The following is a 24,951-nucleotide window of genomic DNA, read 5'->3' as shown; positions in this document are numbered from 1 at the left end:
CAATCAAAAAATTGTCGACAAAGTAAGTCAAATTATTTTTTATATTTATCGAAAAAAAAGTTGTTTAATATATTTATTTATTTTTATTTTAAATAGTTAAATGTGGGCTTGAATAAAATATTTACTGAAAGTAAATTAGTTGATTTGTATCGATGCAGAAAAGCTGGTCAAAATGATTATTCAAAAATTTATGGATATAATGATTATAAAAATACATGTTTGTCTGAATATTTAATGAAATATAATCTTCAATTTAATTTGTATAAATTTCTTTTTAAAAATAATTTAGCTAGTCTCAAAAGCCACAAACAAAGTCACACTTGTTCAATGTTAACGAGTATATTTAAAAATGATTGCACTGATGAGGTTAATTTATAATATATTTATATTTTTTTGTTATCTATTTTATCTCAATTATTTTAAATACATGGTTTTGTTTTATTTAGAAAATTTTTGCATCAACCTTGGACTTGATAGAAGCTGTTAAAAATGTTTTGGATAAAGCTGTTAATTATACTAATGAGGTCAATCAATTCACCCAAAATATAACTCAACTTTGTAGCTTGGAAGAACTCTATAAAAATTATGAAAATAAAATTAAATCTTGTATTATTAAAAAAGATTATAAATAACTACTAAATAATGACTTTAAAAAAAAAACTAGGTCAAATAATAAAAATTATTTTTAAAAAACTGTACTCGATTTTTAACATTATATAAATTTTTTTTTCTCTTGATAATCATAGATAAAAAATGTACGTTAAATAGTGTTTCGAATTCACAGTTTACAATTTTTTTTCGAAAGAAATCTTCAATAAATTAATCCGAAGGAAAACAAATCAAGTAAGTTTTTTTTTTTTTGTTTAAACTATATAATTTTAAAAAATATCTGGATAAAAAAAAACATTACTTGTAAAGTCATAAAATAAAAATAAAGAAAATAAATATTTGTAAAATTGAAAATAACAAATAATTTAAGAAAAACAATACATTTCTCACAAAGCAATACTTTTTATTCTATTTCGAGTTTATAATAATATTACAATTTTTTTTATTGATATATGTTAATAAATATTGCAATAAAATAATACATTTACAATTATAATTTTTTGTCATCAAATATACAGAAAGGCACTAGAAATTTTTTATTTTTTTTTTAAATTTTATATTAGCTTGTATTTATTGAGTGTAAAATATTTTTTTTTTTTTTAAATTATTAATTATAATAATGTCAATAATTATTCAATCACTTTTTTCACCTGGACTAGTTTAATTCTATTTAAAATAACAAAAAAATAATAATAATTTATAATATTAATTGTAAATAAATATTTAATAAAACAAAAAAAAAATAATTCACATTTAAATTTTGACATTTTTCAATAAACTTTTTTTCTGTTTTTTAATTTTTAAAAATATTTTTTCACTTTATCAAACATTATTGCACTTTTGTTTATTTTATTTTTAATTTAGCATTATTTTATTGATATTTTTGTTCTATTTTTCAGTGTCAATTTACTCAAAATAATATAAGCCAAAAAAAAAAAAAGAAAAAATCTCTTTTATAACGTACTTAATTTATTAATAATTAATACATTAATTTTTTTTTTTTCTTTTTTCTTTTTATTAATTCTAATACAATACTTTTTCATGTTTTTTTTTTTTTTTCTGTGGAATATCATTGAACGTATTTACAAGTATTTTTTTTATTTCGATAAAATTAACTAAAATTATTACGATTTTTATTATTTTCTATTTCTAAAACTAATAATCATATTGTATATTTTTTTTTAAATATTCAAAATTTTTTAATCAATAAAAAATTATTTCAATTAAACAAAATTAAAAAAAATTTACTCAATTAAATGATTTATTATTTAAAAGCTGTTTACGTCTTTGATACGTATTTTTTTTTTCTTTATTATAATTTTCGTTTTTTTTTTTTTACATAAATACTATTCGTTACGTGAATGAAATTAATTCATCATTTTGAGTTGCTTCAAATTGTGACATAATTATAAAATAATAAAAATTGAAATAAAAATAATAAAAACAATAACAACATGAAAAACAAAAAAATTTGTAAATTTAAAAAAAAAAAATATATGTAAAGTCATGAAAAATATACAAATGTATTTTGATAATCTTAACAAAATTAAAAGTGATTTATTAAACTAACTATATATTTAATTAATTCCAATAATTATTAAGAATTTTAAAATGTATATTTTTAATATTTAAATTTTTAATTATTTAATTTAACTGTCAATATCTCAATAATGGATTTTTTTCTTTTCTATAATTCAACAATAGACAAGTCCTGGAAATGATTTTTAAATTTAAATACTTTAAAAAATACATTGTTTATTAATTTTTTAAAATTCATTATCAAGATATTGTCATTTGAAAAATTTAAATAATTATCAATTATTTATTATACATTATTATTTTAAATATAATTTATTTAATAATCAGATCATGAGATTTTTTTTTTTGCTTTTAAATATCAAAAAAAAATCCTGATAATGTGCATTTTGTTCGTAGCTATATCACTTGTATTATCATTATTAATAATATTAATAATATCATGTAAATAAAATACCATAAATATTATTTTCATTTGTGTTTTTTAAAATTTAGTTGCCAATTTTAATTGATAAACTTTCAACCATCACAATCACGATGAAAATTAAGAGTAAATTCCAAATAATCACCACCATGTCGATTTTCACAAACATTCTGTAAAAATATAAATAATAATTATAAATAAATTAAAAAAAATAAAAATAAATAATTTAAATATTGCATTACCTCTTGTGGTTGTACAGTTGGTACTCTAAATTTAATATTTTTTCTCATATAAAATGCAACATCCAGTACAAATGATTGATCACCAGGTTGATTGTTATTTCCCGCAAGTTTTGATTGTTGTTGATGTAAATTATATCCACCCCAGTCACAAGTCATTGTTTCATCAATCGGTGAATTTATTTCAATTGGACAAAGTTGTACTATTTGCCAGGACCATGGCATACCAATAAAATGCAATGATAAATGTTTATCAGGCATATATTTTGATAGTGGAATATCACATGTAAAATTATTTTGTGAATTTATTGGTGTCATTGTACAATAACGATGATCCAATGTAACATTAAATGTTTTAGCAATTATTTGTAATTGTGGTTTTGGTTCTGGTGGTAATGATCCAGCTGCATTACTTGCAAATTCACCCCAATCACTACCACCAGTCTCTCGACGATTTCTCTTGTGTGGATATTTGAAATTTGCCTTTTAAAATTAATTTTAAAAAAATATATAAATTATAAATTAATTACTAATTTATTATTTTATCATTTTTATTTCTTACCTCTTTAACAAGTGTCTGTGTATTTTGATCAGATGGATTTATTCCATTTTGTATTCCTTTTATTGATTTACGTTTTTCTTCATGAATTCCAATTGATTGTTCCAAATGATCAGCTAAATATAAAAATAAATAAACAAAATTAATATTATTTAATTTATATAACATTTTTAATTAATAATAATTGTAATAATAACTAACGTATAATTTTTTTAACTGGTGGATGTTCAGGATGTGGTTCTTCAAGTTGACGAATATCTGATGAACAACAATAAATTTGACATGAATTTTCAATATCTGAAAAATGTCGCTGACAATTTATTGGTCTACCAATTGGTTGTAATTTATTATTTCCATCAATATTATCATTTTGATCATTTTCATCAACATTACTTGGTACAATACCACCATTTTTACTCAGCCAATTATTTGGATATTCATTATTTTTATCTGTTTTTTGTACACCAGAATTACCAAATGGATAATAAGTTATTTCTTGTGAATAAAGTTGTTGTTTATTATTTGGTGTTGTTGTTGTATGTCCAATATCATGATTTAATATTCGACTATTACCAGAGGTATCAATATTATCAGCATTACTTTCCATTTCACGTGTAAAAATACCTTGTTTTGTTAAATATGTTGGTAAAGTACTACCAGATAAATCATTATACTTTGAATGATAATTTGATGATGATGATGGTGGTGATGATGATGCTGTTGTTGGTAATGATGGACCAATAGCCAACATATTATTACTATTAGCATGACCACCACTACCATGATGACCACTATTACTAGCATGACTACCAACAATTTTTGTCCATTCGAAATTATTTCTTTTTTGATATTCCAAAAAATAAAGTGTTGCCATTGCAACTAAACAAAATGCCATTATTAATATTAATATTACAATGACAATTTGTATAAATTTATTACTACATAATAAATCATCATCTTGATTTATAATTTTTTTTGTACTCAATGAATTTTTTGATGTAGATGAATTTGTATATTTATTAGCTGAACAATTTGATATTGTTGATATTGTACTTTTTAAACTATCATCACGTTTTATTTTATTTAATCTTTTATTAATACGTTCTAATTGATCAATACGTGTTTCTAAATTATCTGTAACTTTACATAATTCTTTAACAGCACCAACATTTTCCATAAATATACGTTCTTTATTAACAACTAAAAAATTTTCAATAAGTTGTCCATTTGGTAGAATAATATCACCAGCAGGTAGTACAGCTTCTGGTAATATTTGTTGTACTTCTTGAGCAATAACACCAGTATCACCATGAATTTTCATATCAAGACCAGAATGTAACGCAAATTCTGGATCATATTGATATCTGTAGAAAAAAAAAAAAAAAACAAACAAATATTATTCCTTGTAAATAATTCAATAATAAATAAATAATATTTTACCTAACAACTCGTAATTGTTGAACATTTCTAAGTTGTTCTTTAGTATCAACTTCTTGTACATTTTGTTTTGCTCTTGCATCACTTGGTTGAACAATATGTCCAGTAACTTTCATATTACCATGTACAACAAGTGCTTCATCTGGTCTATCAGTATTAATACCAACTCTACCAGCATGATATACTGAATCTGGTGCAGCACCTCTTTGCCAACCACCCTCATTACCAACACCAGTACCTTCTGATTCAAATTGTCCTGGATTACTAGCACGTACTATTATTCTTTCAGATGCATGTGCAACAACTTGATAACTCAATTGATCAGCAGTATGTGCATGTAAACCAACAACAAGATGAAAATAACGTTGATCAGGATTTGGTTTACCTTTTTTACGCATATTATTACTTGTTGTTTCACTAAAATGTAATCTACCAACTGTCACTTTTGTGACACGTTCGCCACCTAGCTCCACCCTGAAACCCGCGCTATTTTAGTGTAATGGAAATACTGAGAATTTCGATTTGCGATTTTACATATAATTATGATTTTCTTTAATTATATATAATTTCATATTTAATTTTTTTTTTTAAATACATTTATTTTACTTACACAACAGGATGAAATGGTTTTTTACTTCTATCAGATTGACTTTGTTCAACACGAATTGTTTGAGTTGGTGATTCAACTTTAACACCATAAAAATGTAATTGAAAACTACTTATTTTTTTAAGACCCTCACCAGTACGTACAAATACAGCATCACCTTGAAGTTGTGCATGACAAGTTATCTACAAAAAATAAATAAATAAGCAAAAAAAAAAATTATTAAACTTGTAATTTGTTAATTTAATTACCTGAAAATGATTTTTTTTTTGACAAACAAATGCATCATCTGAATTACTAAAATTAAATCCTTTATCAGCATCAACACGATAATGTGGATTTGGTAATTCTTTTAAATTATGATCACACAATGCATGCCATGATGTCTGTTGAAATGGATGAAATCTAATGCATTGATAAGTTGAATCAATATATGAATTATCACCATTAACATCATCATTATCAAGTACAGCACTGCTACTACTACAACTGTGTTCAATAGTACCAAGTTCTGGTTCTTGTTTAACATGAACAATACCACTATTATCTTGACTTAATTTACGTTTTTTTGGTGCTGATTGTAATGATGAATAAATTGTTGTTATACCCGAGGGACTTTGTTCATGTGGTATTGTAACAAGTATCGGTTGTTGTGGTAACGTTGACCCAAGTGATGGTAATGATGGTAATGGTGGTGGTGGTGGTGGAGGAGGTGGTTGCTGTTGTTGTTGTTGTTGTGTTGATAATGATGTTGTTGATGCTGTTAATAATGGTGTTAATACTGGATGTGTTAATAGTAGTGTATCAGCTGATGATGACAATTGTCTTGGTGATGTTGGTATAAGACTTGTTGGTACAAAACCATTTGTATTATTTTGATGATGAATAAGAATATCTTGAAGACCAGCTGCCTTTTGATGAGGTGAATGAATTGTTTGAGATTCATGATGTCCTGGTGGTGAATATGGTGGTTCACTTCCACTGTCTGGTGGACTTTCTGGTAATGCATGAGGATGTACATATGATTGTTGTTGTTGTTGCTGTTGTTGTTGTTCTTTATAATTATTAACTGATGTGACTGTTGTTGTTCCATTTCCTGGTACATGATGATTTGAATTTGTAACATTTGACATTGGTGATGGTATACGTGGTGGTTGTTGTGATTGTTGTTGCTGTGTACCTGATGAATCAATTCGTACATTGTGATTTGATGTACCTGTTGTCTCATTGTGGGCCAATGTATCAGCAAAATATCTAAAAAATTATTATTCATTTATCAGTAAGTGTTGATCATTTTCATTTCATTATTAATTTCAATTTTAATTGGTTTTTTTTAAATTTTTTTTCTTGTATTATCTTTGTGATATGTGTATATTGTTTATTTATTTTTTTTTTTCTCATTAATTTTTTTTTTTTTAATCAACTTGACGAGTATAATGACTAGAATAAATAATAGTTGATATGGCACGTGTTGAGTTGTGGAATTTACATTTAAAAAAAAATAACATTATCACACATGTGTTTTTCCAATTACTTAAATCACAAGTTTATTTTATTTTTTTATAATTTATATTTATATATATCATTGGAATTTTAATAATAAATTTATTTTATCATTTACTATTTGTTATTTATTTTTTATTTTTTAAATTATTCATGGAGGAAGTTTTATTATTGTATATAGACACAATGAAAAAATAGTTCCGGTGGCACGAGCTTCTAAATTTACTGAGGATTATTACAATATATATATAAAATGGAATAAATTTGTAAATTGTAATATGTACAGTTGTTGAAATCCCTTCAAGTTTATACGAGACAAATTATAACAATTTCAAATAATATGACACAGCAGTGATTCCATTCAATTTTACAGCACGTCTGTCTCTCATATGTCATTAAGTTGTTAGTTTTTTACACTGTCTATATATATATCAGCTCACTATTGTGTGTCATTAGATACTTCATATTTTGATCTCTTTTAATAATTTTATTGGCTAGCTGCATTTGTCTGGATTAAACTCGATCTATGACACTTTATGAATTTGGGGATTTACTTAATCAAATTGGCCTCAAAATAGATTAATTGTTTTAAATAATATTAAATTATTTATTAAACATTATACGAACAATTTAAATCGAAATAAAAAAAAGAATTTTTCGAATAAATTTGAGTGATTAATAGATTGATAAATTAATTTTTACTAATCAGCGTAATAATTTGATGAGTTTTCCATTATTTTTAAATTTTAAAAATAAAAAAATAAACTCACGTTGCTGCTTGAGGATTGTCACTGTTGATAAAATCCTCAAGTTGTGAAAAATCCAGAGCTTCATTATCAATGCCACCTACAAAATCACTCCTTCCTGAAAAATAAAAAAATTTAAATTACAAAAGAAATTCTATATCATCAATAAAAACAGTTTTTTTTTTTTCTTTTTATTAACCTCCTCCAAGAAAAGTGAATGGTAGAAATTTGTTGATTAAAAAAAAAGGAAAAAATAATAGTGATTGTGAAAAAAAAAATTTACTCAATGATGAAGATGATATCAGTGTCAGGAATGTCAGGAGAATTGGAGGGAGAGTATGTAAAAGACAACAATTAATTCGCACTTTGAATTTAATTTCTTAAACATGGGGGGCAACATGACCTGGCTGACCTACAAATTGATTCATGTAACACCAATCGTTCAATAAATATTTAACGTAATAAAAATAAACCATATAAATATTTATCTTTTAAAATAACTTATAAAATTAATAAATAATATATTCAACTAAAATAACAAATGATTTATTGAAAAAAAATTAATTGAAGATTTACAGTACGGTATTTAAAGTAAAATTTCAAATGAAAAGGTATTTTTTATATGAAAATATGTGTTAATTTATTTATTGAAAAAATTATAATTTATATATTGTTGTTGATTAATAGAAATCTATATATAAATTTTTTTTGAATTTATAAATTCTTTGTGTAGGTGGAAAACAAGAATTTAATAGTTTGTAAAAGAAAATCAAACAAGTATATAAATGAGACAGCTGATTGCGAGGTGCCGACCTCGACAATCAAGTTTGTATTTATTTATTTATTTGATTATTTATTTATTCATTCTCAACATTTTATTTTTTATATATATTTACACTGGATTTTAAAGGTCTTGTGAATGGCAAAATTGTAAGTATACACATATTTTTATTTTACATTTATACATGCTCAATATAAATTATTAAATAAACTTTATAAATTTAAAATTAGCTACATAATTGCTTAATTTAAAAAATACAATTAATATTGTTCGTTTAATTTTATTCTTGAAATAATTTTAAACGTCAAAAAAAATTTTCATATGAAAAATTTTTGTTTTTGTTTTGTGTTAAATGTCCTTTTGTATTTTTAGATATTATATAAATGATTATTTGTTATCAGAATAAAGACGTTTAGTGAGTCAAAGCATCATTTTGTTCATTACACCGGAAGGGACAAATTATGACACTTGAGATAATTTATTTAAGTCTCAAGAGAGGGTCCAAGGTACTGGTTAGACAATTTTTTTTTTTTTTTATTTTATAAATTTATTTTATAAATCTATTATTGGCTAAATTTTCTAAATTAAAATTATTAAAATAACAATTGAAATAACAACAAGTGTTTTCCCAAAAGAAAAAAAAAATTATTAATTCATTTTAATTATAATTATTATGCATAAAATAATTTTCTTTTTTACTCTCGTTTTTTTTTATTTTTCGTATTTTTAAAATATCCAAAATATCTAATTAATTTTTTTTTTTTATCTATTTTTATTTAAATAAATAAGTTAACTTTCTTTTTTGTCAAAAAAAAATTATTCCTGCAAGAATTATGAATTTTCCAAGTAAATTAACAAATACAAATTAAAATATTATGAAATATTATCTGTTTAAAAAAATTAATAATTTTATGACTTTTACTTTTAATTATAAATTTAAAAAATAATAATAATAATATACATCCATTGAAGCTACCTGATAAATGATCAATTTAATATCATGTGTAAATTGCTTTTTACATTATTTTTAATATTTATAATACATTTATTTCTCAGGTAATAAATTACGTAACGAATTGTAGAAATATTTCATTGTCATGTTTTGTTAAATTATTGTTATTTATATTATTATTATTATATTTTTATATTGATTTCCCACGCCTAGAATGATGATAATTATTTACACTAGAATGTCAACATAATTTATAAGATCATTGATAATGATAATTGTAATTAGTATTGATGAAAAAAAAAAAGAAATGAAAAATTGATTTTCCTTTTATTCAAGATGATAATAAAATTATATATTTTTTTTTTTAAATTAAATATTAGCTTTAGGGTTTTGGAGACAGAAAATTTTTTAATATCTTGATTTTGTCGATAATATATCAGTATTCAATTTAAAAAATAATATTTAAAAAAAAACATTTATTTTTATGAGAAAATGTGAGGAAAAAAAAAGAGTAAAAAAATTTAATAGAGGGGATGATATTGGCTGGGGCGTTTCTAACATATCGATCAAACAAAATACGTCTTTCCATCAAAGAGACGTATTTTTTGGTTTGTAAAAAAGAAAAATTAATTGGAAAAATAGAAAAAAAATATTAAACAGTTTTAATTTTATTAAAATATATTTTAAATGCGTAATTTTCATTGATTTAATTTGAAATTTCAATTAAAATTAGAAAAATTAGTATTTTCAATGAAAATTTAGGTAATTTTTTTAAAAAATCATTTTCTTTTTAGTTATTATATCCAGAAATATAAATATTTTTAAATTGACATATTTTTGTCACTCGCATTTAGCAATTTAGCATGAAAATCCAACTTTCCAATGGGGCGTATACCGAGTCTACCCAGTGGCCGAGAGTCCACCTAGACTTTCTGTCTTTTCATATAAAAAAAAAAAAAAAATCTAAAACATGTGTAATTTTATTTTTACGCATGCATATAAATATATATTTTTCATATAAAAAAGTACGTTGATAACAACAATTTCAATGACAACGATGACAAATTGATAGATGATTTTTAATTTTAAAAATTCTTTTTTATTTTTTTTTCCTTTATTTTTCATTTTAATTGTTTATTTATTTTTATTATTATTCTTTTATACTTATTTTGCGTAACATGCACAATGTATAATTAAACAATGGAAAAATAAAATTGTGATAGATAATTAAAAATATGTTGTCACACACAATTTATATCAAAAAAAAAGAAAAAAAAAAATTTTTATTTTTTAAAAATTTAAAATTTGTTTTATATAAAAATTAATAATTAATAATATTACCAAATTAATTTTTGGTTTACTATTTTAATCAAATAAACAATAACAGTCTAATAATATTTTCATATTATTATATTATTTATAATTAATTTACATTGTTAATAAACAATTCAATAAATTTATGATTTTTTTAATTTCAAAAAGAAAGTATTTGTTTATTTATTTAAAATAATAATAATAATAATTACTTTGATATAGAAAGCTAAAAGATTATTAATATTTATGTATTTTTCTAAATAGAAATATTTCTTAGATCGTAAAAAATTTTAAACTGTTTATAGTAAGAATCATAAATTTTTTTCTACTCCAAAAATATAATACACAATTTCCCAAGGTGCTTAAAATTGCACTTAATATTTATTATTATTAATTTTTTTTTTTATTATCAACTGTATTCCTTTATTGGAATCTTTAAGTTTTTTTTTTTTTTCACCTCCAGTGACGATGATCATTCAACTTTGACGCTGAACAGACAAAAACGACTTTTTATATAAAAAAAAACAATACAAAATAAAATTGCAATAAAAATGTAAATTAAATTTTTTTTTTTCATATAAAAATAAATGTATATTTCACTTTCGTTTATATTCCACAATTGTGTAAATATATTTTAACGCTATATTGTTCACAATGAATAAATTTTTTTGCAACTCGTGACAAGAGACAACATTCTATTTGTAAATCCAGTGAAAGTAAGTCTCATCTTTTACAATTTAATTTGTATAATAAAACAAAAAAAACCATATACAAATAAATCAAAAAATAAATAAATTTAAATACCAATTTAATTACTAAATAAATTATATAAATAAACATAAAAAAATCCAAATAGAATGGAGTGTTTTATGAGTTGTTGACAGGTTGATATAAATAATTCATCAAAAATATTATTATCAACATTTAGCAAGATTACACTTTTTTTTTGCACCCTATTTAACAATCAAAGGGTCTATAAATAATTGCCAATGGTTTGTTTAAACACAGAGTAATCTAAATACCCACCTGACATCAACCCCTCTAGAAAATAAAATTAAAAAAAAAACAGCAACAAAAAACAACTAGTCAATTATCATAATCAACCCCTGCAGTTTTTGTTTATGCTCACGATCTGTCTAATCGTTTGACGGACATCCACAGGGGAAAGATCAATAATACAATAAAAAATATATATCAAAAAAAATAATCAACAACTTTATGTAAAATATAAAAATTATTTAAAATTTTTTTTTTATATATTTAGACACATGCAGACACATTACTGCAGCTGCCAACCCCCTGAGAAATTTTTAACTGTTGCTCGATTAACTCTCACATTTAAATACCGTACTTCCGGTATTTTTTTTTTTTACATTATTTTATATATTTATCCTTTTTTTAAACCCTCATTCTCTTTTTTTTTTTTCTTCATAATCATCCCCTTTATTTTACCCTTGTATCGATATCAATTTCCTTCACCTGTCTTCAAAATAATTGCCAGAAAATTTACAAATTTTATTGAATTTTTATTTGTATTTTTTAATAACTTTAATTAATCGAAATTAATATTATTTATATGTTGGCTCATTTGCAATGATTGTTGTATAATAATGTGATTTTTTTTTTGTTAATTTTTTATTTTGTTTACCAGTAACACCGAGAATTCTTCTGACTGCCGGATGACCAATGACAGATGTCGTTTCTTCTTGATCATTAACACAATTTCTATTTTCTTGAATTGGATCACCAGACTGATGTTGAATAGTCCACGTAAACTCCATGATAATATGTTTATTATATTTTTTTTATTTTTAAATATTACACAAATGGATAGAAAAAAAAATGTCTATTTACTTTTTAAAACTGTTTCACTACATTTTTATTATTTACATATTGAAATATTACTCATATGTTTTTTTTTTTCCTCACAATAATATCAAAAATAAATGTTAAATTAAATGTGACAATTACTAGTGCAGATGATTCCTTAGTTCAACAATCGTTTTGATATATTTTTATGTAATTTAATTCAACCCTGAGAATTAAATTTCATCAATAATATCCATGAAAATACATCAGCCAAATTCAAAAATATTTAAGAACGTTAAAACGAGCTGGCTAACACAAGCTATTCGATAAAACATTTGACCACTAATAAAATAATCACATTCGGAATTTTTAAATGACAAATTGGCTCTGTATTTTTGTTGATTAAAATTTTATGTTTATCTTTTATCATGTCAAGGTAAATCCACCAAAATAAAACATAAAATAATTGTCAATTAAATCACTACATATTTGTTTTTTATAAAAAACAATTAAATAATTTAAAAATAAAAAATCACCAGTTTAAAAACCACTGTTAATTTAAAAATAAATATAAATTTTTTAAAATAACGTGACACTTTAAGGAAAAAGAGTTTTAGTTTTGAGGATCAAAGATACATCAACTGAACTATCAAGACTAAAAGAAAGTCCTTTTTTTTTATTATAATAATAATAAGAAATAGTAATAATATTTTGTTGTCTTTTGTGGGGTATGTATGAAACTGAAATTGGATTGGCCAGTGATACCACTGATGCAGAATGATGATTAACGAATAGCAACGTTACCAAGTAAATTCGTGGGCGTTGCCTATTATTTTTTTTTTAACTGTATATACATGTATATGATGGGGTGAAATAATTTTGTATCTATAGACAAAGCAGGTTGTATTTTCAACCCCTTTTGTGTGTATGAACACCAACCCTGATTCTTATTTCCCCACTCAGCCAACTTGATATGCGACTTTGGTCGATTTATTTGTACAGTCTGGTTAACTATATTTTATCCTATTTATTTTTTTATTTATTTAGTAGAATAAGAAATTAAAAGTTAATTTTTTTTTATTTCAAAAATATAAATTGGACAAGTAGATTTGTCATAAAAAAAATTTACTTTTATGTGATATGGAAAAAAAAGTATTTTATGATGTGAACTTAAAATTCGTTCTCACATTTAAAAATTGAATTTTTTATATTATTTTTTTTTGCAAAGACTTAATGAAAATATCAACTTATTTATGGAAATATTTTTGATAATTAAATATGAAGAATAACAATTAATAATTAACAATTAAAATAAATTCTTTTTCACATTTTTGCATATAGATATTATTTTTTTTAATTTAATTTTTAAATTTTTTATTGTTTTTCTTCAAATTTTATTATTGAAATTAATTACACAAATATCTTGATATTTTTATTGACTCGTTGAAAAAAAAAATCATAGAAAAAAGTTAATTTTTCAACGTGGAAATGAATTTTGAATTTTTAAATTTTTCTATTATTTATCTGCCATATTTTGGCATTATCCACTGACAGTCTCTTGTGGCAGAAAAATAAAAAATTATAAATTCATGACTCGTTAAAAATTCTACGTTGAATTTGAAAAAGATTTATTGTTTAAATTGTTATAAATAATATACAATTATTTATTTATTTATTTATTTATTTTCGAAAAATGAAAATTAATTTTTTTATTGTTTTAAAATTATTTATTTATTTTCTTTAGCCACCTGTGTCGACGATTAAACTACCCTTGTATAATAATATAGATAGACACCTAATTACACTATCAAAAGTATCAAAAAATAGCAAAGGGGTCACATGGATTTTATGGTGCGTGTAATTCGATCGCCACGCGCCAAAGATCGGCCACACATGCACAAATAACCAGTGCATTATAAACATCCACACCCTTCTTTATTTTTTTTTTTAATATTTAAAATTATTTTTCACCCTATTATTGAGAATATTGTAAGTACTACTGTTGTTGTTTTTTTTTTTTTTTTTCATTTGCATGACCAATGTGTAAATATGTTAATATTTAAACGTCACTAAACGCGGTTGTTAAATTGACATAATGAATTATTTATATCACCACAACAAATGTCAAAGAAAAATATTAAAATTGTTTATTTGATACACTGAAATATAGTGATTATATTTATTTAAAATTAATAATCGCTTTTTTGCAATTACCTACTTGCTGAAAATTGATAAAAATTTTCTGTTACAGAAATTATTAAATTATTTTTCAGGAAAGTTTTTCAAAAAAAATTTATTAATCAATCAATCATTTGATGCTTAAAAAAGATGCCTCAGCATGATTGTATATGCAGTGAATGACTGTTGAATAATGTAATGACAATAATGATTGAAAAAAAAAAATACAAAGAAAAATAAAGATGGTAATGAAATAATAGTAATTTAAAAAAGATGAATTATTATTTATTAATATAGCATTGAAAATTATAAAATAAATATAAAAAATTAATGAATTAAATAATTATTTATAATAAAAAAAAAATAATATTAATAATATAATAAAAAAAAAAAATTGCAGATTGATTATTAATAAATAAAAAAATAAAATTTCTAATTACAAAAATTTTTTTTGTTTTGATTTTTGTCTTGTCAAATATTTCTCAAACGGTCAAATTGAGAAAAATAATAAATAAACGAGCATATATTGTATTAATAAATTAATAAAAAAAAAAAATAATAAATTGATAAATGAATAAATAAATAAATAATTAAAAAATTCATATAAAATTATTCACATTGTAACAATTTGATTTGAATAAAATCAATGGCGCCATAATAATGACTCAAAGTGATAATTTTTCAGTCAACAAATGACCAATAATGATTTTAATGAGGACGAGCATTAAACTCTCCAGGGATCACTTATTTCGAATATGTCGTTACGCACTACATTTGTTACAAATAAAAAAAAACTATGATTATAATATTTTCAATTACAATAACTTGCAAAGAAAATAAAAAAACATAAATAATTTATGTTTAAATATGCCTGATAAAAGATTTTAACTATTTATTTTTTTTTTTTTTATTATTGTATTGTTGATTTTGCAATTTTTTATATTTAACTTCCGTTTTTCCACGATGTTATTTCATTTTACGGCTAACGAAGCAAGCACATACATGTAATGCCTAATCATGCTGTATATGCAGTTAATTTTTTTTTTCTTTAAGACTCGTAATTTTTTTACAAACACATAACGAAAATTAATTTTTATAATATTTTTTAAATCAATTATTGTTTGAAATGTTTTACAAATTAATTGACAATGCGATCATGCGAAAAAAATATATTTAAAAATCATTGTTACATAAATTGTAAAATAAAAAAAAAAAGGGAAAATGTAAAATAAATTACTGAAGGTTAAGAATAATTATAAAAATAATTTAAAATATTTGATCAACAAGTACCAAGTGAGATGATGGTCGAGTGGGCAAGAGCTTCGTCATGGATGTTCTGATTCCGAGTTCAAATCTTGGTACTTACAACCGTTTGAAGAATTCACAAAAAACATTTTACGTGTGGGGCGTTGGTTTCAGCGTTTGGGGCATGTATCTTCTGGCATAGACAATTAATAAAATTACTTGATCTACGTCAGAACATATGAATCTCAAACGCCAAAATTCTTACGTAAATGTTTTCAGTAAACAACCATAAGATGTACTAACAAATGTATATCTTTTTGGTAAATAAATTGAATATTGAATTTGATATTAAATAAACGATTAGAATTCGAGAGCCTGACGATGTTGTCCTCGAGGGAGCACTTGTCTGAGTGATTAAAAAAAATTTATCAGTTGGAGCATGGTACTCAAAAAAAAAAAAATCAACGTTATTAATAAATTATTAATTTTTTTACATATTATCAAGCACGTTAATTTAATTATCTTATCCATTTTTAAATTTGTCTTTCAACAATTATGTTTAAACGTCACATTGAAGGTAAAAAAAAAAAATTCTATATACATTTTCTAATATGATATTATTAAATAAATAAAAGAGTAAAAAATAAAAAAACTATTATAGACGTTTTAAGAATACATTATTCTACTACGAAAAATAAAGTTAAGTAGAGAGTGCTGAATGTTTCGTCATCGTGGAGTAAAGTTAATTGATATCAATGTTTTCCTACTGATTACAGAACATTAACAATAATACAAAGCATTTATTAGAATTTTAAAATGAAAAAAAAAATATATCTATATAAACAAAAATATTGCACAAATAAAAAATAATTTAATAAATTTATAAATAAAAACAAACTCATAAATAAATTGATAGAAATAAAATTAATTAGACTTGAATTTTGAAACAATGTCCATATTTAAAATAAAAAAAAAAAATTGATAATAAAATAACGACCAATGATATATGAAAATAATAAAAAAATACTTGATTATTTATTGCTCAAGTATGGTAAGGGTGATCCGGGATCGAGGGGGTAAAAGGGGATAAAAATCTGCAGAAAAAAAAAAGGATATTGTAGCGTGACTAAGAGTTGGCAACACGACATCAGGACATCAAGAAGTCAGGGCATACCTATGATTCTTCTATAATAGTTTAAATTTAAATACATAAATAATATATATATGTATCCGATGAGCATACATGTATGACAATCTGACACACATACATTAATATTTTTTTTGTGTAAATAAAAAAATAAAATAAAACTCAAAAGTTTCGCGTGAGCTCATGCCAAATCTCGGAAAGCTATCGTTGGCGCTTATCTATATAAAGCTATTTTTTTATTTTTTTTTTTTTTACATTTATTATTATTTTTCTTAGTATAATAAAGTAAAAAAATATAAAAAAATCGTAAACTGTAAAATTTAAAAAAGCAAAAAAACATATATTTTTTTTAAAATAATAATTTTATTTATATTTAATTGGAAATAATTATGCAACACGTTGATAATTATTTCTGAGTTTTTAAATATAAATTAAAAAAAATATTATATTTGTTTAATAAATTTAAAAATAAAATTAAATGTTTTTTTTATCAGAAAGTATATACAATAGTGTGAGAGACGAGAGTAATTATCACAAATGTTTTTTTTTTTTCTAAACAAATAGATGTTTTTATTGGAAAAAAAAATAAATAAATAAATAAATGAGGTGAAGGACAAAAAAGTACATATAATGTGCGACGAAAGGATGAAATTGTTTGAGGACTAAACCTAATAATAATAATAAAAAAATATAAAAATCAACTTTACTCATTTCCTTTGGTTTACGACATTTGCATTCGCATAACAAGATATCGTATAGAAACAGAGAAAAAGAAAAAAAAAAAAAAACAGATTTATATGTTCGGATATGGAACGTTTCGCTTGATGGCATCGTACTTGTACATTTTTATTATGCGATTATGTATATAACCATATGTATGTATTATGGTGTATATATGTGATAAATATAAATGAATTTATTTATTAACATGTGCATGTGGATTCATGTCGATTCATGGTTTAAATGCTCGCCCATTTTATTGACAAGTAGTTTTATAAATAAATTATAATAAATATGAAAATATAATTATCCTGGCAACTGGATTATACATTCAAAAATTGTGATATAAATATTTACATAATTTGTATACTATATGATATATATTTTAATAAATTTTATAAATATTTTATAAATATCTGGCACATCAGGGCGTTTACATTGATTATCACTGGGTTTTTATTTATCACTTGATATTTTTAAATTTTTTATAATTTTTTCTAATTTAAATAAATCATTTTTATCATTTTAATTAGACAAATGCTAATCAATAAAATGTTATTTTTAAATAATTATCAAGAGGATAAAAAAATATATCAAACCATATTTTGTTGATTAAATATTTTTTTGTGTATTTTAAAATTATATTTAAAAAAATTATATATGGGAATTGATTAGCTGGTCATTTGTTTAATTAAAAATTTGAAATATTTAAATTAAAAAAATAGATTAATATGTATATTGATATATTAATTTTAGCAATTTATTATTTTGTAAAATAAAAAATAAAATATTTAACTTGCAATCGATCGTTTGTAAAATAAATGAGAAAAAAAAAATGTTAAAAAAAAAATAGAAATATATAAAATAAAGTTTCAAAAATTGACAGAGGGGTTGATAAAAGGGGTGGGATAAAAAAGGGAGGTTGGAGATGAGGTCGCATCGATTAAACAAACCTCACTCTCTTTACTTGTTCGTCTGGTTTTCTCACGACCTTCGGACCCCTACAAGTGTAAGTATACTCTTTTTTTTTTTCCCTCAAAATCATCCCTTATATGGTTGTCCTTATTTTAGTAAACCTTGCTTGCTTTAAATTCATGAATATACATTTTTAAAAATAATTGTAAAATTTTTTTAATATATTTTTTTTGAATTTACATTTATAAGAAAAAAGAAAAATAAATTATTTATTTATTTTATTTTTGATATATCAAATCTACAATCGCATCTTGGGATTAAAAAATACATGTATATCCCAGCGGATGTGCAATTTTTCCGTTGTCATTAAATTATGATCGGATAATAATTAGAGGATTCCACAGCTGAAAATTATATTTTATATAATTTATAAAAAATATATATATTTATATGGAAAAGTACAAGTAATTTACTCCGTGCGAAAGATGAGCATGTATGTAATTACGTACATATTATTACGTGTTTTTAAAATAATAAACTTTTGTGGTTTTCTCCATCCATGAATAACATAATTATTGTCAAAGATTATTTTTTTTTATTTTTCTTCTAATTTTTCCTTTTGTATTTTTTTTTTATTTTTTTTTTAATTTTAAAACTATTTACACTTGTTAGTCAATTTAAAATTCAAAGGATTATTCATAGATCTATTGATTTGAAAAAAAATAAAAAAAATTTTCAATACAAAAAATATATAATTATATATTGTCAAAGAGTTTTTGTCTATTTTTATTTATTTATTTATTTAAATTATTTAAAATTTAATGTGAAAATCAATTATTACCAATAGAAATAATTTTTAAAATTAAAAAAAAAATGATTGTAATTTGATTGTTAAAAACATTATTTATATTATTAAATAAAAAATATTTTTTCATACATTTAAATATAAAAAAATAGGGCTAAATATTGCATGATTTTTTGCGCATGTTTGGTAAATTAATGTAGGCGTTATGGGCGTCGCGACGCCGGCCAATTGTACCTCAACCAGTAACTCGAGTTTGCGCATCTATAAATTCAACGGCCATCGTATTTTTTATTAAATTTAATTTTTAATAATTAAACTAAAAAAAAAACAATATTTAAAATTAGAAAATATAAACACAATTATTAATCAAATAAATTAAATAAATTAAATAATCAAAATGATGGAAAATAAATTAAATAAATTGACAATAAAAAATCAGACATTGACACAATTAAATTAATCAAATAAAAAATGATAATTTAATTTAAAAATAAATAATAATATCAACATCAATTGATGATAATTCATATGATTCAACAATTAATTAAATTTTATTTTTCAAATAATTTATTTGTTTTTCAACTGTGCTTTTTGGTATTTTCTTTTTTAGATTTTATTTATGAAATATTTATTTATGTAGGTGTATTAATCAGACTGCAATGTGCAATAATAATTATTAAATTACTATCAAGTTCCTTTCACGTTGTGCATATTTATTTATATTGTGTATATTTTTATATATACATTTACTTCATTGATCCTTTTTGTTTGTTATTTTTTTAAATTCTTTTTTCAACGCCTCAAGTGCCACTGATGTGAATATTCTACCGACGTTAATTTACCTATTTAAATGTCGAAATGAACGCATGATTTTTTTTTTCTTTTTTAATCTTGAGAAGAAAAAATATTAATTATATTTTTTTTTTAATTTTATCACATTGTTTATTGTACTGTGTAAGATTTTATTTATTTTATTTATTCAAGTCAATTTTATAGTCATGTTAATTATAGTCTTTGAAAAAGTATTTTTTATTTTTTCTTAGTGTCAATTATTTATTTTGTTATTATGATAAATTATAAAAAAAAAAAAAAAGAATATATTTTTAATGTAAAAACATCTCGTGATTTTATAATTATAATTTTTATGATTTATTAATTAGAAAATTTTTTTCAAGTTATATTTTTGGATTGAAATATATTTTTTATGTTCTTGATTTGATTTGACCTTGGACGCGCCCAAAACATGTATATTATGAACATTCACATTGCGTAATTTCCCGACAGATAATTTAGAAAAAATAAACAAAATTACGACACTTGTATGTATCTATTATATATTCATAAAAATTTGAAAATCAAATAGAACCGTTTAAAAAGTAACGCTATTATTAAATTTTTAAATTTTTAAATTTTTAAAAACCCCCTTTAAAAAAATAATAATTCACAATTACTAAATTGTCATTAATCATTAATCATTATTAATCCAGTTAACCATCTCAATGTAAATTTATATAAACAATAAATAATTTAAATTAAATATTAAATATTAATACACCAAAGAAAAAAATATAATCTATTATCATTTTTACATTTACTCATTGAAATAAAAGCCTATACAGAAATATATTTAAAATATTCAAATTGGCAGAATTTAAATTGCTTCAATGATCGCATTATGTAGAAATTAATGTACTCATTAAAATTAAATATATATACTGTTGCAATAAATATTGATGTAATATATCGAAACATCTGTTAATTCAAAACTCAATAATATGTCAAGCATAAATAAATATATTCATTTTTCTTTCATAATATTATTATGTTTAATAAACAACAAAAAAATTCCTTACAGTTTAAAATACAAAAATTTTTTTTTTAAATATACTAACTGTGTATGAATATTATTAATAATAATTAATAAAAAAAAAAAATTGCAAATCCATCAAAATAGTTAATCAAGATGAAAGTATTTTAAAAAATTAATTTCATTAGTTATTGTTGATTTAAAAATTAGAAAAATATATAATAAATGTTTGTAAATAATTGTAGATTTAAAAAAATGTCAATTACAGATTATAATCAAGGGTAGGAGGAAGGGGGGTGGGGTAAAATCACAAATGGAAAGGCGGAGATTCACAGATTGTAAATATAGTTTTAAGCTAAAGCCTTTCGCGCTCGGTTCAATCTGTATTTTATAATAATAATAATGATATATTTTTTACGATGTACTAGTACATTGTGACGTCACATTAGTGAACACTGCGTACATTCACCTCATTAAGTATACACCGGTGTATAAAAACAATTTTATCTAGGACAAAGGTTATAACATATTCCATTTACAATATCAAAAATAAAAAAAAAACAATAGTATTTTAAAAGTACAAAGTAAAAACAGTCATATAACAAAAAAAATTCAATTACTTTATTGTTTTTTACTATTGTTATTATTTTCAAAAAATAAATTACCTGAATTTTTACGATTGAAATTAAAATTTAAAATTTAATTCAATGTGAATTTTTTTTGGTTTAAAAAATTTATTTTAATAATTATTTGGGAGATTATTATTATCAATTGATAAATAAATAAAATTATTATAAATATATTTATAATTGTTTAAAATTAATTTACAAATAAATATGATTTTTTTTTCATTTTTTTTTATATTTATTTCAATTATAAAAATTTTTTTTGGATTAAAATCGTTTAAATTTAGTCAAACATGTATTTTTTTCTTATTTTATTTTTTTCTCATTATGGACTTGTACAATTGCGGTACTTGCTATATATGCGACATGAAATTGCAATGAGTACGCACGTTTTTTTTTTTTATACTTCTTCATTTATTTACGTGGGTTCCTTACCCTACTTTTTCTTAAGAAATATATACCTTCTCGTCTATCATCCATGTATTTGTGTGTACATATATATGCTATTTATTATTAATGTGTTAGTATACATGTATAATGGCGACGAAATATATAAAAAAAAAATTTAATGAAAAAAAAAATGTATAAAGGCACTGGAGCACTCTCCGCATACCTGTTACGCGTGTTTTAAAAAACTTCAAAGTCTGTGATGCGAAACGAGATTCACTTAATATTAAATCAAATAAATATATTGTATTTATTTAATACAGCACAATGACTTGTCACCTTTTAATTTTTTTAATTTACATATACAACAACTGAATATTTATATTTTTATAAGGTGGCTTTAATTTTTTAGATAAAAAAATTAATTTATCATTTTTCAATTGAAAAAAAAAAAACAAAATTTTATTTTATGAATACTGTCAATTAAAACACGATATAATTAAATTATATTAACAGTTAAATATCAAAATTAATTAATTAATATTATTGAATTATTTTTGAAAAAGTATTTATATAAAATTTTGATGATTAATTAATTTTTTTTATTGAAAATAAAAATCATATTTGAACATGAGTATACAGAATGAGAAATAAAAAAATATATATATTTAAGAAATAGTAAAAATGGTACTTTAAATAATTAGATTTTCATATTATTTTTTTAGTTGGAGAATATCCGGGTTGGCTTTTACTTAATATACAATATATTATGATTAATCAATCATTTAAAAAGATCCATGGAAGCTCGACGAGGTCACTTCCGTCTCCCACTTTAGCCACATTGAGATAAAACGAAATAAAGAAGAAAAATAATAATAATAAAAAATAATAATAAATATTAAATTGTCATTCACATTACAACTCCTCGAACGAATTGAATTCATTGCTGCTGCAACGACAAGTCTCTTTCATAAAGTAAAACGTGTATACGATATGTCGCACAAGAAACATTTAAATTTATATATATATCTGCTATAATATTATATAAATTACACATGTATACATACCTCATATTAACACATAAATAAAGAAAAAACTTTTCTTTAAATTTCCATGAAAATTAAATTTCCATTCTAAAAAATTCCATGAAAATGACTCTTTTTTTTTCATAATTTATGCAAAAAAAAATATAATCAAGGTTTAAAATAAAAAATAAACTTTCAATGAATGAATAAAAAAAAAAAAAACAACTCGCCCACTAATATCAAAAAAAAAAAAAAAAAATAATAAAAATATGCTGCGTAAAAAAAATTTGTGCATTATCTAATCAGCAGAAAAAAAAAAATGGGTAAAAGTAAAAAAAGTTTTTTATAAACATAAAAATAATTTTTTTGTTTGCGGTCATGAAGGGTCAACGTCCCAAAAAATTCTTGTAATTTTAATGACTCTTATTGGTCAAAATAAAATGATCTAATTGTATTTCTTTAAATTTTCAATTTAAAAAAAAAATAAAAGTCATTGAATTGATAAAATAAATAGCTGTTTTAGAATGTAAAAAGTTTAGCATGTTTTTTGTAAATTTTGTGCTTGTTTTATAAATATAGCTTAAATAATATTAATTATTAATTAATAATGAATAATAATAATATTTACCGAGAATTGCCTGGAAGGTCTGCTCATCACCGTCCCCGATGACATCCATGCCTTCGTAAATGGGACCTGGGTTACCTTCCGGGCCTTACCAAGCCCCATTTTGTGTCTTCTCAGCGCACCTCGACACGTCCCACATCTTATTAATAACAATATGCTAAAATTAATTTTTTTATTTAACAATACTAATCACTATTTTCACTTTAATTATTATTTTTCATCAAAACAATAACAATTTATATGAATTAAACAAGAAATATTTTTTTTGTAATTTTTTTTTTTTTTCAATATTAAATTACAACACTTGTTAACACTAATTTTTAAATATAAACACCATCAAAAAAAAAAACAAAAACAAAATAACAATAATAACAATAAAAATATTTGTTTAAACTTTTTTTTTTTTTTTTTTAAATTAATGAAAACCTGGTTTTGCCACTTTTCTACGATTTTTTATTTAATTTAATTTTTTTCCGATCTTACCGAACTTTCACGATACAAACACACCAAGGATTTATTCACAACCACAATAAATAAACATGATTATTATGACTATTATGAATTTTATATTTTTTTAATATTTAACTCTTTTTTTTTTTCTTTTTTTTCGGAGTAAAATCACTGAACTTTGTAAAATATTGTGTCTAATTATTTATTTATTGAGATGAAAAAAAAAAGAGTTATTTGATGTATGGATTTTTGTAAAATGATTGATAAACTATTTTTTAAATGATAATTAGATATTAATTTTTTTTTTTTTTTACGTATGTTTATATGAGTTTTGCGATGCGCCCACCGAGACAGGCTGCTGATGTTGCTGCTGCTGCTGCACGCTCGCGATATTCCAGCAGTGGTTTTCCCCACCCCACTTTTCCCCTTGAATATTCAACAAACACACATACATTCACACATGCACACTTGCTAGTTGCTGCTAGTTGCTGGTGTGTATTTCAAGTCA

At 22.3% G+C, this 24,951-nt stretch overlaps 1 protein-coding gene across 2 annotated transcripts; it reads right to left on the bottom strand.

Moving 5' to 3' along the window:
• Nucleotides 1–990: 990 nt before the first annotated feature.
• LOC122858840 (myelin regulatory factor-like) lies at nt 991–24,826 on the bottom strand. 2 transcript variants are annotated; one of them, XM_044162019.1, is made up of 9 exons: nt 23,997–24,826; nt 7,682–7,775; nt 5,660–6,662; nt 5,415–5,593; nt 4,808–5,290; nt 3,569–4,731; nt 3,371–3,483; nt 2,812–3,291; nt 991–2,739 (listed from the first exon to the last, which is right to left on the bottom strand). In XM_044162019.1, the coding sequence occupies exons 1-9, from the start codon at nt 24,043–24,045 to the stop codon at nt 2,665–2,667; spliced, it is 3,639 nt and encodes a 1,212-aa protein (XP_044017954.1). In that variant the 5' UTR covers nt 24,046–24,826; the 3' UTR covers nt 991–2,664. The 2 variants fall into 2 exon arrangements, with proteins under 2 accessions (XP_044017954.1, XP_044017955.1); XM_044162020.1 differs by having other exon boundaries at nt 4,808–5,278.
• Nucleotides 24,827–24,951: the final 125 nt, after the last annotated feature.

The sequence above is a fragment of the Aphidius gifuensis genome, linkage group LG6 (genome assembly GCF_014905175.1).
Source record: "Aphidius gifuensis isolate YNYX2018 linkage group LG6, ASM1490517v1, whole genome shotgun sequence".
Taxonomy (NCBI): domain Eukaryota; kingdom Metazoa; phylum Arthropoda; class Insecta; order Hymenoptera; family Braconidae; genus Aphidius; species Aphidius gifuensis.
Note: the sequence above shows the minus strand (reverse complement) of the source record. Positions and strands in the feature narration are given on the sequence as shown.